The 15319-nt window shown below is 46.5% G+C and overlaps 7 protein-coding genes across 7 annotated transcripts; 5 read left to right on the plus strand and 2 right to left on the minus strand.

Annotated features, from left to right (window-relative positions):
• Positions 1 to 219: 219 nt before the first annotated feature.
• On the plus strand, positions 220 to 1934 carry J4E92_000149 (uncharacterized protein; the record flags this gene model as incomplete). The annotated part of the gene is made up of 3 exons (XM_051491568.1): positions 220 to 733; positions 1101 to 1381; positions 1431 to 1934. 3 exons carry the CDS (start codon positions 220 to 222, stop codon positions 1932 to 1934), a joined length of 1299 nt encoding a protein of 432 aa, XP_051357080.1.
• Positions 1935 to 2167: 233 nt separating this feature from the next.
• Positions 2168 to 3058, plus strand: J4E92_000150 (uncharacterized protein; the record flags this gene model as incomplete). The annotated part of the gene is made up of 1 exon (XM_051491569.1): positions 2168 to 3058. One exon carries the CDS (start codon positions 2168 to 2170, stop codon positions 3056 to 3058), a length of 891 nt encoding a protein of 296 aa, XP_051357081.1.
• A 2828-nt stretch (positions 3059 to 5886) lies between these two features.
• J4E92_000151 (uncharacterized protein) lies at positions 5887 to 6402 on the plus strand (the record flags this gene model as incomplete). The annotated part of the gene is made up of 1 exon (XM_051491570.1): positions 5887 to 6402. The coding sequence occupies one exon, from the start codon at positions 5887 to 5889 to the stop codon at positions 6400 to 6402; it is 516 nt and encodes a 171-aa protein (XP_051357082.1).
• Positions 6403 to 7121: 719 nt separating this feature from the next.
• On the plus strand, positions 7122 to 8939 carry J4E92_000152 (uncharacterized protein; the record flags this gene model as incomplete). Its single annotated transcript, XM_051491571.1, has 3 exons — positions 7122 to 7416; positions 7462 to 7710; positions 7765 to 8939. 3 exons carry the CDS (start codon positions 7122 to 7124, stop codon positions 8937 to 8939), a joined length of 1719 nt encoding a protein of 572 aa, XP_051357083.1.
• A 121-nt stretch (positions 8940 to 9060) lies between these two features.
• On the minus strand, positions 9061 to 9524 carry J4E92_000153 (uncharacterized protein; the record flags this gene model as incomplete). The annotated part of the gene is made up of 2 exons (XM_051491572.1): positions 9061 to 9276; positions 9366 to 9524. The coding sequence occupies 2 exons, from the start codon at positions 9522 to 9524 to the stop codon at positions 9061 to 9063; spliced, it is 375 nt and encodes a 124-aa protein (XP_051357084.1).
• A 388-nt stretch (positions 9525 to 9912) lies between these two features.
• J4E92_000154 (uncharacterized protein) lies at positions 9913 to 11131 on the minus strand (the record flags this gene model as incomplete). Its single annotated transcript, XM_051491573.1, has 4 exons — positions 9913 to 10131; positions 10179 to 10910; positions 10960 to 11042; positions 11089 to 11131. 4 exons carry the CDS (start codon positions 11129 to 11131, stop codon positions 9913 to 9915), a joined length of 1077 nt encoding a protein of 358 aa, XP_051357085.1.
• Positions 11132 to 12862: 1731 nt separating this feature from the next.
• J4E92_000155 (uncharacterized protein) lies at positions 12863 to 14671 on the plus strand (the record flags this gene model as incomplete). Its single annotated transcript, XM_051491574.1, has 1 exon — positions 12863 to 14671. One exon carries the CDS (start codon positions 12863 to 12865, stop codon positions 14669 to 14671), a length of 1809 nt encoding a protein of 602 aa, XP_051357086.1.
• Positions 14672 to 15319: the final 648 nt, after the last annotated feature.

A 15319-nucleotide genomic window follows, 5' to 3' on the forward strand; every position in this document is an offset into this window, starting at 1 on the left:
TGTACAACATGTATTCGCAAATGAGAGATGAATGGATGATACGTAACACAGCTGTGGAGATGTAAGGGCGTGAACAAACGTGAAGACGCGATGACATGTGGACCCAAGCTCCCGGCAACCGATGACGTAGCCCCAAAACCTTCACGCGTCGCGATCCGCGAACCCCAAACCTCCACCATCCCATCTACGACCCCCAACACAACCCCACAAACCGCCAAAATGCTACGACCAACCCTTCTCTCCACCATCCGCCTCAATGCCTTCCCAAGCCCCTCCAAACGCGCCTTCTCTCTCCTAAACCCCTCGTCGCGCTCGCACACCAACCGCATCTTCGACCCCATCCGCCAACCCAACGACCTCCATACACTCACACTCCTCAACGCATCCGACAACCGATCTCTAATAACCTTCTGGACTGCGACCTGGTGTCAAACTTGCCAAGCCATCAAGCCGCTCATCCGCCAACTCATCGAAGAAGAAAAGATCGGGGAGCGGGAAGGCGGACTGGGCTTTGTGGAAGTGTTGATGGACAGCACGTTGATTGAGGATTTGCCTATAAAATACCGCATCAGTAGTATGCCGACGCTATTGGCGTTTTCAAGACAGGAGGCGCAATTTGATACGAGGTTGACGCGGCCCGAAGAGATGCGGAATAAGGACTTTTTGAGGGAGTGGTTGGTTAGGGAGGCGCAGAGGGGAGGGAGGATGGGCGGTGGTGGGGGCAGTATGTTCGGTTAGTTTTCCGCGTCCTTGTGTTGTGCTTGGATGGAGTACTGGGCCTGACGGTGTTAAAGGTGCGAAGGAAGATGGCGAGCAGGGCAAAGTGGGTGAGGACAAGTGACACGGGATAGCCAAACATGGGGCGGAGGTATGCTGTAGGCGCAACAAGGTGGCAGTGCGGTCAGGAGCTGCGGAGTAACGAATGATCTGCGCTCGTGTGACACTGTGAGTGAAGTAAAGCTCGGTCGAGCAAACACTGTTATTTGACTCTCAAGTGGGGGAGTGATTCCATAACCCTGTTCTCTTCTCTCACCTTTCTCTTGGAACATTCCCTTCCTTCATCCACGAATAGGTCCCTACCATGACAAAATTGACGATAGATCAAGACTACGAGGCCGCCGTCGTGAAGGGTACTAGGCTACTCCAGATACTGGCCGCAAAAGACAAGACACACGTTCAAAGCGCATACGAGGAGGTACAAGAACTAGCCCAACATGGCTATCTTCTAAAGCCTCAAGACAAATTCTTTGAAATCGACTGCATGGCCGACGCGCTCTGCGATCTGGGCGTCAGCGACAGGATGGTGTATGATGGCGGAGAGAATATCAGAACACACCATGTGCATGACCGCGACGGAGCAGAAGCGACAGAAGACGATACAGTACGTTTCGCGGTAGCTTTGAAGTAAGCACGTTCTAACGAGCTATCAGACAACACATGGCTACTTTTCTCAAGTCAGCAACCCATACGCTGGTGTCTTGATCGCAGACAGTAATCTCAGTCCTGCACATGCAGCGAAGTTCGATGACGAATGGGAAGAAGAAGCTATAGAACTACCGTCACTGCGACACTGGTCAGACGTAGCGTTTCTGCAATACCTTTCTTCTTTCCCCGAACCACCTATACGGCCAATTCCGCTCAACTACGTCTTCCGCGTCCAGATTCAGAACGCCGAGACTTCTCTGGTGCTTAATAGGATTATTAGCAAGCACGTCACGTTTACATATGAGATGTGGCCTGGTATCACGTTCGGGATGGACACTGAAGAAGGGAAGGCGATCTTAGGGACGCCGAATGGAGCCGGTGTTGCGTGGATGCTTGTTCAACATAAGAAAGCGTTTGGAGAGAAGCATATTGAGAAAGTCACTTTGTTTCATGCGGCGAAGAAGGATGATTTGTTTAGATGGCCGACTTTGCTGTTTTGGATTGTGTAGAGTGGGGGTCAGGTGGGAGTATTGTATGTGCATTCACTTTACATGGAGGGGGCTAGACAAAGGGTGGAACAGATTAGGCTACATGTCAGCTGCTTCGCGTCATACCGTATGTTGACGATGCGCGTGACGCTCAACGTCTCATACTTAAGGAACTCATAAATGCATCTGAATGGCAACATACTTAGCACTACCACGACCCGCATGCGACACTTCTATAACTAGCGCCCTCTCCAATGACAACCTCAGTCAGTCCGGCAACGCGTTACGAGGCGGCTTGCAAGAAAGGTGAATTGATGTTACAGATGCTGGAAGCTAGCTTTGATGAGCTTGGTAATTTACTCAAAAACACAGATACGCCAACTGAAAGCGAATACCTCAACTACGAAGATCTCTTGGAGAACAATTGGGTTGAGCGGTCCTCCGGGGACGATTCCAAAATTCTGGCGCGACTGTTGGAGGACCTTGGAATAAATACTTCAAGTAATATCCCTGTTTCACATGAACACCACGGCGTTGCACCAATCGAAGAATCGCTACAAGAAGGACTTGAGATGCAGATACGCTTCGACTCAGTCATCAACACTTCCGGTGGTATGATTGCAGCCATGAACACGTACAGTCCTATGCATGATTGGAGAAAAGCGAAAGCGGATGCCGAGAACGCTCTACTTAAACAAGCCGGCCACAAGTCTACGGAGAAGAATAATGTCGGCGAGGGCGTCCCTAGCCTGAAGTACTGGTCAGATGTCGCATACCTGCAATGGGCCTGCCGTAACACGGACTCATCCGACCTACGTTATGTGATGCGAATGAGCATAACAAACGAAAAGACAAAAGCCGTCATCCATCATATCAAACAAGAAGCCCATCCCAAGGCATCAGGCTCGTACTCATTCGACGTTGACGACCGGGATGAAGTAGCCGCTTTTCTAGGGACACCGAATGGAGCCGGAGTCGCTTGGTTGCTCATACAGCATAAGCAGCAATTGGGCCACAAGACAGTTTACAAGATAACGGTGGACTGTCGAGAAATCTGGCATAATAGCAAGACGATAGTTCCAAGTTTGGTGTTCCACCTTCGCGACGTCGTCATCACGAAGCTAGGCAGCGAGGAAGGTGATTAAAGGAAGTCGCTATGAGGGCAGAATGAGCGTTGCTCTAGCAATGTGTTAGGCCACGCGGACAATGAGATGGCAGACAGTAGAACACTCATGAAACTAGCCCGTGCTTGATCCACTAGAGATTCGTGGAAGGTAGAAGACATTGTTTCACTAGCCTCATATATAAAGAACACTCGCTTCCTCTCTTTCTCTATAACATTTTACAGTAAGCTATGCCTACAACAATAAATTCACAAATTAGTAATCTAAACTACAACACTACTGTAGAGAAAGGCAAGAAGATGCTTAAAATAATACATAGCAGATCTACTGTTACTAATTTTAATAAATAATGTAATAACTCTAACTACCTATTCTACTTAGCACTTATTACTTATACTTAATAATTAAACTAGTATAAGTTTTAAAAACTTCTTACGTATATACTAGTATTTTTAAAATAACTTAATTATTACTAGCGTTAATAATTATTATAAAAGCTAGCTCTTTTATACTTAAATTTTAATCTTTCTTTAAAATTTTATTAAAAAGTATAGTTAAAGTATTAATTTTTTTATCTAGCTAGGCTTTAGCTATTTTATTTTTTAAAATATTATTAAAACTTTATTTATTTTAATTATAAAAGAGCTTTTATTTTATTTCTTAAACTACTAAAGTAGCGCTTTATTTTTTAGTATATAAAAGTAGATTTTTTAGCTTTTATCTTATACTAAATTATACTTATAAATTATATTACTAAAAAATATTTTTATATAGAATTAATTATTAATTTTATATACTATATTCTAATACTATTAAAGTTAGCTAAGAAATATAGCTATATATAGATATTTTATTAGTATAGTTATCTTAGCTTTATTTTTTATTATTAAATATATTATTTTTTAAATATATAAGCTTTTTATAAACTTATTACTAAGTAATAGCTTTACTTATAAGACTTTCTTTATTTAGAGTACTATAGTATATACTATACTACTTATAAAATTAGTGCTTTATACCTAATTTTATAAACTTTATTTAATAAAAAGATATTAAAAGACGCTTAGCTATTAGTCTTAGAACTACTAGTAGATTTTAATAAACTTAGAGTATATTACTATTAGTACTAAGACTTTAAACTAATACTACTTTTATTTATATAACTTCTAGAAGCTTAAATAGTAATTAAAAACTATATAATATAGTAGTAACGTAAATACTATAATAGCTTTATAGTATATATTTTTTAATAACTATAATATAATAACTATTTTCTTATAGCCTAGGTATTAATAGAACTTATAGTAGTTTATTATATCTACTATTTAGTAAATAGTATTTAACTATATAAGATAAGCTATAAATACTATATTTTTATTATTTTAGCTCTTATTACTCTTATAAAGTATCTTAGCTAAAGCATTCTTTTACTAAAGTATAGTATTCTTAAGAGCTAAAAAAAGCTATAAGCTTAATATTAATCTTACTTTATATACTTAGTTATAAATATAAATAGCGTAAGTAATTAAGTATATTTTAGTAAAATTATAAATAAAATACTCTTTTTATTACTTTAAAAGTAGGCTATATTTACTAAAGAGCTTATATATTTTACTAATAAGCTTTTTAAAAGTAAAACTAAAAAAAAAAAATAATAGAAGGTCTTACGCTAGTTATATATATAATAAGAATAATAAAAATAGAGGTAAAAGAAATAAGTATAATAAAGATAAGTATAATAAAAATAAGTATAATAGAAATATTAATAGGCTTAGCGTATAGCTTTATACTAGTAAAGTAGCTCTTTAGAGTACTTATAATAGTCTTTAGTATAGTATAAATAAAATAGTTTATAATAGCTTCTATAATAGCTTTTAAGATAATAATTTTAAAAGAACTTATAAAGTAGCGCGTTTAAGAGAAAAGTAATTAATATAGTAATAATAAAGAGGCTTAATTAAGCTTTAGTGTAGTAGACTTACTAACACTAGAAGAACTTATAAAAAAGATATAAGTAGAGATATAGTTAGAGCTTATTTAGTGTACGTATTAGTATAGCTTTAGTATTAGATTTAAGCTACTATTTATATCTTTAATAAGTTTTTAGATCTCTAATTTATTATAAGTAGTAGAATAAGAATAGAGAGTATATATATAAAAGTATAATTTTACTTACTAAAAAATTTAGTATTTTATTACTTTATAATCTATAGCTTTATTAGTTATAAGCTATTAAGAATATATAATTATATTATAATTCTCTTTACTATAAGTAGATATTAGTATTTATAAAATAGTTATCTTACTACTCTAAATTTTAAAAGCTTTAACTATACTAAAAGTAGTAGTACTAAAAATCTAAGCTTTAGTCTACTTAACGCCTATACCTCTAAATATAAAATTTTAACTTTTTTAGAAATACGTTTTTTTATATACTAGTAATAGACCTTACTTTTTTTAGACTAGTTTACGCTATAGAATTAGTTTACTAATAAACTACTTATAAAATAGTAACTTTTTTAAGCTTATAACTTTTTTAAAATATTAAAAATATATTTAAAGAACTCTTTTTTAACTAATTTATAAGTTTTTTATTTATATAGAAACTTATAAATAATTAAATAATTATTATGTCTGCTGTTACGCAAAGCCTATACTTCACGCCTAAGGAAGTAAGAGCAATAGGATACAAGAGAACAACAAGGCCTCGATCTGTCTCTAGCCTGTCAAAAAAGCTGGACAGTCTCGATATTCAAGGTTCTAACTCTCACTTCATTAATGTTACAGACGATTACACAAAAGACGTCATCACTGGCGAAACAATTGTAGCCGCAAGCGAAGTGAGGTTCATGTCCGAAATCAACTTCGAAGCTGGAATTCTCGTAGCGAACTACAGCTACAGCCCGACATACAAGGCCAAGGAGTTGAAATCGCTGGCGGCCGCTCTGTTACCCTCGTTGAAGCACTGGTCCGATATAGCTTTCCACCAATGGGTCCATTCTCAACTCGACCAGGAAGAAGTACGTGATCTCAAGTTCATCATGAGAGAAAACATCTCGAACGAAGATACTTTAGCTATCATTAGTAATATTCTCGACGCACCACCTCGCCAGTCACAGGCTTGTACGCGGTCGGGACTATACCTAGACATGACCAGTGACCATGCTATCGCTCTGCTGGGCACAGCCCACGGTGCAGGTGTAGCTTGGTTACTTGCTCAGCATCGAGACCAACTTGGCCGTAAGGTAATTGCTGGGATAAGGATATTCTACAGCGGCGAGCCGCCAGACCCCAACAGAGCCCCCAACTTGCTCTTCTACCTTCGTGACGCGAGTGCGAATGAGAGACCCATCGAGAAGTTGTGAGGAACGATGGCAAGAGCGCGGCGGACGATCCTTTGGGTAGGCGCAGGCGTCTAGGGGCGGTAGTTCGTAGTAATGACAATCTTGCCGAATCGGATCAAAACTGAGCAGTTCCTGATGGTGGTTGAGATTGTTATCGGCGTAGAGGTCTAGTATGGATGAAAAATTGGCGTTCCCGGTAGCGATGATGGATGGGCAGGCAGTCGCGAGGCTTTGGTGGCTGGGACTGGGAGCCGGGGGTGACCGGAAGCGAGACGCACCCCGCAATGACCTGCGCGTCCCGCATCTTCATCACAATCTTCGCGTCTTCTTTCTCTCATGGTCTGCTTCTCCGTGTGATCTTGTCTGTTGAGTTCAATGTTTGACCTTCTGCTCTTCCCCAGCAGGTCGCCATATGCGACCGTCGAACGATAACAAGCGAACTTCACGCGTCATTAGCGCGTGCTGCACTGTTTACTCAAGAGCGACCGCATACACGGGATGGCCATGACGCTCTTATGCTTTTTAGTTGCGGAGACGGCTCCTAAGCCTCGGCTTCGCGCACTAAGAAGTGATTTTGTTTGGATGGAAACCTTACAGCGCGATGCACGCCAAGCTGGAGGTGGCTTGCGACGAAAGTGTTGACCTCGGTTTCGCGTCAATGAAAAGACAAGGCTTATATAAAGAGATCAAGATACTGCTTGATGACAGTGCACGGGTAGTAAAACCACAGTGCCGCCGACATGTTCTTATCTTCTACATTGGGCTCCGTTGGTCTCCTGTTCTTAACCAGCGGCGTGACGACAACCTGGGCAGACTATGCGTCCGGACACGATGTACCAACCGCAACTGTTGACGCGGGTGTCATAGTTGGAAAGACCACCTCACTTCCCCATGCACTCGGACCGGTGCATCAGTTTCTAGGTGTGCCCTTTGCATCACCACCCGAGAGATTCTCTGCACCGCGAGCTGCACCGCCCTTCCAAGAGCCAGTCAATACCACCGAGTTCAAACCAGCATGTATCCAACAATTTCGATGTACGCAAACCATACAAGCTATTTGATATATGCTAAGTGGAGTAGATCCGTTGTCAAGTTCACAGTTCACGCAGGCTGTCTTCAATAACCCGCCACCTGAAGAGTCGGAGGATTGCTTGTACCTCAATGTCTATGCACCATCAACTCCCGCAGGCGGCAATGGCAGAGCCGTAATGTTCTGGATCTACGGTGGCTCACTGCAGTTCGGTAACGCTGGTCAAGAACAATATGACGGAAGCAGTTTCGCAGCATACGAAGATGTCATCGTTGTGACGACGAACTACAGAACGAATGGTGGGCAAATATTAGCTCTGCATAACCATAGGTTCAAGTTCTAACAGCTTGCAGTATTTGGCTTCCCTGCTTCACCAGAACTACCATTAGCGGAACGCAATCTTGGCTTCCTTGATCAACGTTTTGCCCTCGAGTGGGTACAGCACAACATCCACGCCTTCGGCGGCGATGCATCCAAAGTCACCATCTTCGGCGAGAGCGCGGGTGCTTTCTCAATCGATGCGCTCTTGACCAGCTTCCCAAAAGAGAGTTCACCACCATTCCGGGCCGCCATTCTACAAAGTGGGCAGTACAGCTATCGCGCAGCTCCTGCAATATCGAGCATTTCCGCTTGGAACAATCTCACGGCAACGCTCGGGTGCCCAGGAACACATGAGAGCAACTTGACTTGCGTAAGAGCGGCAAATGCAACGACTCTGCAGACCATCATCAACCAAAACTCGCTCGTCTTCAACCCAGTTGCTGATAACACCACTTTGGTATCAAACCCAGCGGCACAACGCCTAAGTGGTGATATCGCGCATGTACCAGTATTAGGAGGTACAAACTCTCAAGAAGGCCGCGTCTTCTCAGTTGGCCAAACAAACGTTACTGCCTACCTGCAAGCGACCTTTGGAGCCGCACCAGCACTCATTCCCGCAATCGAGACTGCATACCCAATCGGTAGCAACGGTCTGACCAACGGCTACGACGTCATCTCACAGATTGTCACTGAGATCACATTTCAGTGTCCACAAGCACTGTGGGCCAATGCAACAGCATCCATCGGTATCCCCACCTGGCGCTACTACTTCAACGCCTCTTTCGCCAATACACAAGCTTATCCCCAGCTCGGAGCATACCACGCTTCTGAAATCCCTCTCGTGTTCCGCACATATCCCCTTGCTAATACAACGACGCAAGAGTACGCCTTGGCACAGTTTATGCAAAGTACATGGGCCAAGTTCGCGAAGAACCCATACGCCGGACCTGGATGGAATGCTGTTGGTACGGGTGCTGAGGGTACCGTTTTGGTCGGTGCTTATGACTTCGCGGCAGGTGGAGTGTATCAGGACCAGAATGCCACCGTCGTAGAAGGAGATTGGAACTTGGGTGTTCTCGGCGATGTTGGAGGTGTGAGGGGAAGTGGTGTTACTGTGCTGCCGCAGTCTGATCTTGATTACAGATGTAGTCTCTTCAGGCCTATCTTTGAGGCTAATGTGGGTTCGCAAGGTATACCTCCATCTTGAGGTAGAGGGCATAGAAGGTGATTTCCAACACAGTCACATGAAACGCTAAGATCGCAATGTTAAATTATGATTTCATCTAAGCGACTTGTGACGCTGTTACTATACCACCAAGTCCTTCAACCTATCGTCCGCCAGTAATCTGTCCAACATCCACTCCACTTCGATCAGACTCACCACCCTCATGCATACTCCTCTCCACACTGTCAATCAAACTCTCGCTTCCGGTTTTGGTACTGACACTGCTACTCCCCTCGTACTCTTGCTTAGTGTTTTGTGTTATATCTTCTCCGCGGCGCTCCTCCGAAGTACCCGAGGCGTTTTGTTGGCCGGGTGCAGCCTATGACTGTCAGTATCTTCCTGGGTGATACGACCCGTCTAGTATGATGCCTGGTTGGGATCAGGTGTCATGTCAGGCGAGGAGCGTACCTTGTCCACGGACGCGCTCAAACCAACAGGGTCAGTCGACTGACCGGTCTTGAATGGAACGCTCGGGTCGCCCTTGAATGTGCCGGCTGTGTCTTCGCTGGGGTTGACGGGGTTCTTGGGTTGGGTGTTTGAAGATTCTTGGCCTGTTAGGGAAGACATGGTGTGTATGCTTCGGTGGGGATTTGTGTGAGAGGCCTCGTTGTTTAGCTTTTCGTGTGGTGAGCAATCTGTCTTTGATCAATGCTTTGGCACACGGCTGTGAAGTAGTTTCTTAAGATGGCGTAAGCTGGAGTCGATGGTGCAGGTTCCACGTCATAGTGACTCAAGATGGAGACGTGGGTATCTGCAGTGGCGAAGTGGCTATTGGCTTGAACGCGAGAGATGCGCGTTTGCTTATGCCTTTGACGAAGCAACCCTCTCGATTGAGAAGCGTTCCCACTTTTTCACGATCTCACAATCAATTGAACAGATCTCATGGTATCAAAATGCTATTCCATGCAGAACGCTCCCTGTGCCAACCGAGTAATGCTACACAAATTATCCATATCTATAGCTTGCTCTTGCCAATACCCCAGACCTCAGCCTGAGGGTTATTCGACTTCTTGTTTATGGACGCGCCGTCAGCGACAGGCTTCTCGCCCTCCTCGACGAACAGCGATTGCGACTGCTTCATGGTCTCGACGGCTTCGCGCTCGATGCGGTCAAGGAGCTCTTGATTGGTGGGGATGTCGTGGATGAGGCCAATTACTTGGCCAGCAGTCCATACCTAGGTTTGTCAGTCAACCGCACTCGAAAAGGGACATGTAAACTTACACCGAAGTCTGGGTCTCCGTTCAAGAAGACTTGCCGACCTCGCTTTCCGCTGACGAACTCAGCGACTTCCTCGAACTTGCCAGTTGGGCTTGTCTTCTCGACCTCAACAGCCTGCAGCGCAACCTTGTTGGCGAAGAGTCGCGATGTGTTCTTCCATCGGCGGAGCACGAGTGCGGTGTCTGTCTCTTGCGCGTCGACAATGGCTTGCTTGATGTTGTGGTGGATGGGCGCTTCGATGGTGCACATGAAGCGCGTTCCCATGTTGATACCACAGGCTCCGAGAGAAAGCGCAGCGGCCAGACCTTGGCCGTCGGCGAAACCTCCAGAGGCGATAAAAGGCACACCACCTAATGATTGCCTAGCTCTGCTGAGCAGAATGAAGTTGGTAATGTCCGTCTCGCCAACGTGTCCGGCGCACTCGAAGCCATCAATGGACAGGAAGTCAACGCCAAGCTTCACCGCAGACTGTGCGTGCCTGATAGTAGTGCACTTGTGCAGGATGATGGTGCCAACCTCCTTCAGCTGCTTAATCACCGGCCCTGGGCTGTTTCCCGCTGTCTCGACAATGTTGACTTTCTCCTCGATGATGACGCGGGCGTATGCGGCATAGTCCGGGGGGACCATGGCGGGGAGGAGCGTCAGGTTGACGCCGAAAGGCTTGTTGGTCATCGTTCGGCATCGGCGAATTTCTTTGCGAAGGTCTTCGGGGGTGGGTTGGGTAAGGGCGGTCAACTATGCCATCGTGAGAATATGTTTGATGCGTGATGGGCGCCCGACATACTATTCCCAGACCTCCTGCGTTGCTAACAGCGGAAGCGAGTTCGGCGTATCCGACCCATTGCATACCACCTTGAACGACGGGCACTACATCTGTCAGCTACCGTCTCGTTTGCTGTGCTGGTGAAGTTACCTCTAATGCCGAGCGCCCTCGTCAGCTCCGTGTTGAAAGGCATCCTGATTGTAGATGGCCCGAAGAAAAGATTTAGAGTTTGTTGTATGAGAGGGAACTGCACAGGAGCCTTGAGCCGAGCAGATATCTGACACTCGGACGCGCGACGTTACGGCCGTCGCGCCGGCTGAAGCGCATGTCATTCGTGTGGGGAAGCCATGTGCCTCGGTAACTCCACAGCCGCGACACCAAACGCAGGTGCCCGACCGTCGGGTGATTAGTTTGCGCTGACTCTATCGCCGAATGATTCGCTGTCACCGAGTCGCTCGTGATGTCTTTGCTCGAATGGCAGCTGTGCCCGAGTGGTGTTCCGGACGCGTCGCAAAAGGGGAAAGCTGAGCCGCAGGGCTGATGCCGTCATCTCCCTGGCATGTTCACATGTGTCTTGGCAATGAACCATCACTCCAACACCACCCCTACGCATCTGAGCGATCAATTTTTAATCATCTCCTAGGACTCATAAAGGCTGGAATCAGTCGCATCGCGAAAGCAAATCTCGCAGTTTCTCGGAAGCTATCCTTAGTCCAGGTGGACTCCGCGTTGGAGCAAAGAACCTAGGAAACAATACTCTGGATTTCAGCTGCCTGGCTGCACTCATAGCACTTTATCAAGGGTCCTTCTCATGGTCTCTGACTTCCCTATCGCATTATCTATGTCTGCCCAAACCTGGACTTCTGCATGAAGCCACGTTGTTTGACTTGCGAAATGGGCAAACACAACAATGTTGCGCTGGATTCTGGACCTCCGCAAAACCCGACTAGAGTGGAAAGACAATCGCTACTCTATGGCATGACCCATTGTGGAATATCTCATCCGTTTTGGGCCAGCATCAACCCGCATCAACGATCAATCATCGAGATTGCACGCTCGTAAGACTGGTTCAGAATAACGGCAGCCCGACGATCCGTTTGTTGCTTACCGACCGTTGTAAAGCCAGCGGGATTACCAAGAGCTTAGTATGCTTCCAGGCCACGTGAGTTTTGGTCCAGACTATGGAGCGTCCTTCGATACCGCGTCTGTCTGGCCTACTGAAACTTCGAACTGCAATCCCTTCCCAGTATGGCCTTACTGTCTACTCTGGCTGGTGTCGTAAGCTTCTTGAGATCGAGCAATCTTTCACGCTCGACATGGCTGGCGATCCTGAAAAAAAATGAAATTCACGATGCGCAAGAAACGTGATGGATCACTCACCAACGGACTTCATATTCCTGATTTAGCAATCATCTTTGTCGAGCTTTTGAGGGAGTTTTGTCTCGAACATGCGGAGTGAGGTAAGAGATCTGCATCTAGGCCGACTGTCCAAGACGATACTCAGAAAGCTCATATCATAGGATCCATAGGTACCATGGAATGTCACATTGTAGTCGCATTGGAAGAGCGCTATTTAGTCGATGTATGGTTGGGACAGCGTCACGTATCCATGCGCGTTGACGGGAAGCTCCAACATGTTGTAGTATATACCTAACCCATCGTGATCGTTGTCAAAACCACGCTTGAAATCGAAGTTCTATGACGGGAAGGTACATGCTTAGGCACGCAGGTCCATGCTTGGCAGTGACGTAACGAGCCAATGACATAATTCAACCCCAGCAAGCCCACTAGGTGGACGGTCGTTGCGGGGATTTTGGGAGGCCTACTTTGTTGGGGTCTCCACACACACGTCCGGTATATAGACCGAGATGCCAGGCTCGGCGCGTCCAAGAGGAATCCCGCACCCTGATCCCCATGACCCATCATGTCGTGGTCTCTTCTTCTCACCATCCTGACCCAGGTCGTCCGTGTTACATGCGCACCAGAGACATATGACTATGTTATAGTTGGAGGAGGCCCCGCAGGTCTTCTAGTCGCGAACCGACTGTCTGCCGATCCCGAAGTCACTGTTGCCATCATCGAAGCCGGAGATTCTGGCTACGATAATCCCAATGTCTCATACGTACCGAAGTCGATCTTGGAGTACGGCCTCTTCATCGGCACGTCGATTGACTGGAAGTACATGACGGCACCTCAGAAGTATGCTGGGAACCGGAGCGTGAACTACTGGGCAGGCAAGGCTTTGGGAGGCAGTACTACGGTCAATGGAATGACGTACATCCGCGCGGAGAAAGAGCAAATTGATGGGTGGGAAGGGCTTGGCAACGAGGGTTGGAACTGGGAGAGTCTACTCGAATACTACCTAAAGCAAGAAGGCTTTAAAGAGCCGAGCGAGGAGCTTTCGAAGGAGGGCGCGACCTTCAGGGACGGCGTACATGGAACAGAGGGAGAGCTTGCTGTTGGCTTCACCCCATACCTGGTCCGTCAAGGCTTCGCCAAATTGTTCGCGGACACCTCCCAGGCGATGGGTATTCCTTACAATAAGGAAACCAACAATGGTAGTATGCGTGGTTTCGACGTGTGGCCTATGACACAGAATGTGAGTGGGCCTACGAGGGCAGATGGAGCCAGGTCCTTCTACTTCCCCGTTGCGTCACGCCCCAATCTCCAGGTCTTCTTCAATACCACTGCTGCACGCATCATCTGGAACGATGAATCATCCGAGACGTCGGAAGTGGTGGCCTCGGGAGTTGAGGTGATCAATGCGGGAAATGTAACGAAGACTATCGGTGCCTCCAAGGAGGTCATTGTCGCAGCCGGCGCCATTCGATCACCAGCATTCCTTGAGCACTCAGGTGTAGGTAATCCCGCCATACTTGAACCTCTCGGTATCAAGGCTATCAACCCACTCCATTCGGTCGGCTCCAACCTGCCAGATCAACCGCAGCATGGGATGGTCTTCAACTCGTCCACGAATTGGACAGGCTATCCTACCTTCGTTACATTCTTGACAGCTTCTGATCTCTTTGGTAAAGAACTTCCCGCTCTTGTCGAAGAGCTCCAAGCCAATGTGAGCGCTTATGCTGCAGCGATTGTCGCAGACTACGCGCCTGATACTATCTCCGTCGAGACTCAGGAACGGCTTCTGCAACACCAAGTAGACCTAGTCTTCACTGCTGAGAGCGATGTTCCCTTAATAGAGATCCTCTGGGCCCCAACAGGAAATCAGATTATTGCGCAGCTTTGGGACCTAATACCGCTTTCTCGAGGCTCAATACACATCGAATCCGCCGATGCAACTATACCACCACGTATCGACCCAAACTTCTTCCAGATGCCCATCGACATGTATGTGCAGGCTGCTGCTGCAATCCGTATCCGCGAGTATTTCGCCACTTCGCCGCTAGCGGAGGACGCTACAGGCGAGGTCTCTCCCGGTTACGAAGCGGTACCGCAAGGTGCTCATTGGAGGGATCAAGTCTGGGACGACTGGATCACAGGCGCCATGAATGGCAACTCGCATCCTGTGAGTACTTGCGCAATGATGAGTAAGGAGCTGGGTGGTGTGGTAGATACGGAGGGCAAGGTTTACGGGACGCAAAACGTCCGGGTTGTGGATGCGAGTGTGTTCCCGACTCAGATCTCGGGCCATCTTAGCGCCAGTGTATATGCCATTGCTGGAAAGATTGCGGACGCGATGAAGCAGAAGGGGTCGGATGAGAAGAAGTTTTGACAAGACTTTTCCTTTGTAGCGCTTCCGATGTTGGCGGCGTATTGCTATCACACTGTAAAAGTCCCGGATTGGATGGGTCTTCGCCTGCTCCAGGTTAATCGAGAGCTGCGTCGGTGAAAATGATACATGGGTAGCGCAAAATAAGTACAGATTTCAATTGAGAAGCCTGTACTTTTCTCGGGTGAAAGCTATACTCCTTCCTAATAGGCGATCGAAAAAGGGATAGTGCTGCGCTGCCCCACTTTTCAATACAGGGCAGCCGCCCCACGTCACCAACCTTTAGGCAAGAGCCGTGCGCCGGTATGACGAGCCCACCACAAACACCCACCTGGGCAGCCTTCACTCTCCAATATCCAGCTTTGGTCCTCAAGGCCGACGCGATAGCACAATGCCGTCGCTCATGAGCCTTCCGCGTGAACTACGTGATCAGATATGCGAATACGTCATACTTTCGCCAGCCCGGCAGCCACGAGTGCTCAATCGGACAACCGAAGAGATTCTGGACGGATACATGACTTATGAGTTTCCGACGCCGTTCGTGGGACCGGGTCCCTCGTATCAGCCCCAGGCAATCGTTTCGAATTCGACGAGATTACTGCTAGTCAATCAACAGCTGAGAACGGAAACAACGGAGATGCTAGAACGAAT

The sequence above is a fragment of the Alternaria infectoria genome, assembly GCF_024043175.1.
Source record: "Alternaria infectoria strain BMP 0036 chromosome Unknown scaffold_1, whole genome shotgun sequence".
NCBI classification, from domain to species: Eukaryota; Fungi; Ascomycota; class Dothideomycetes; order Pleosporales; family Pleosporaceae; genus Alternaria; species Alternaria infectoria.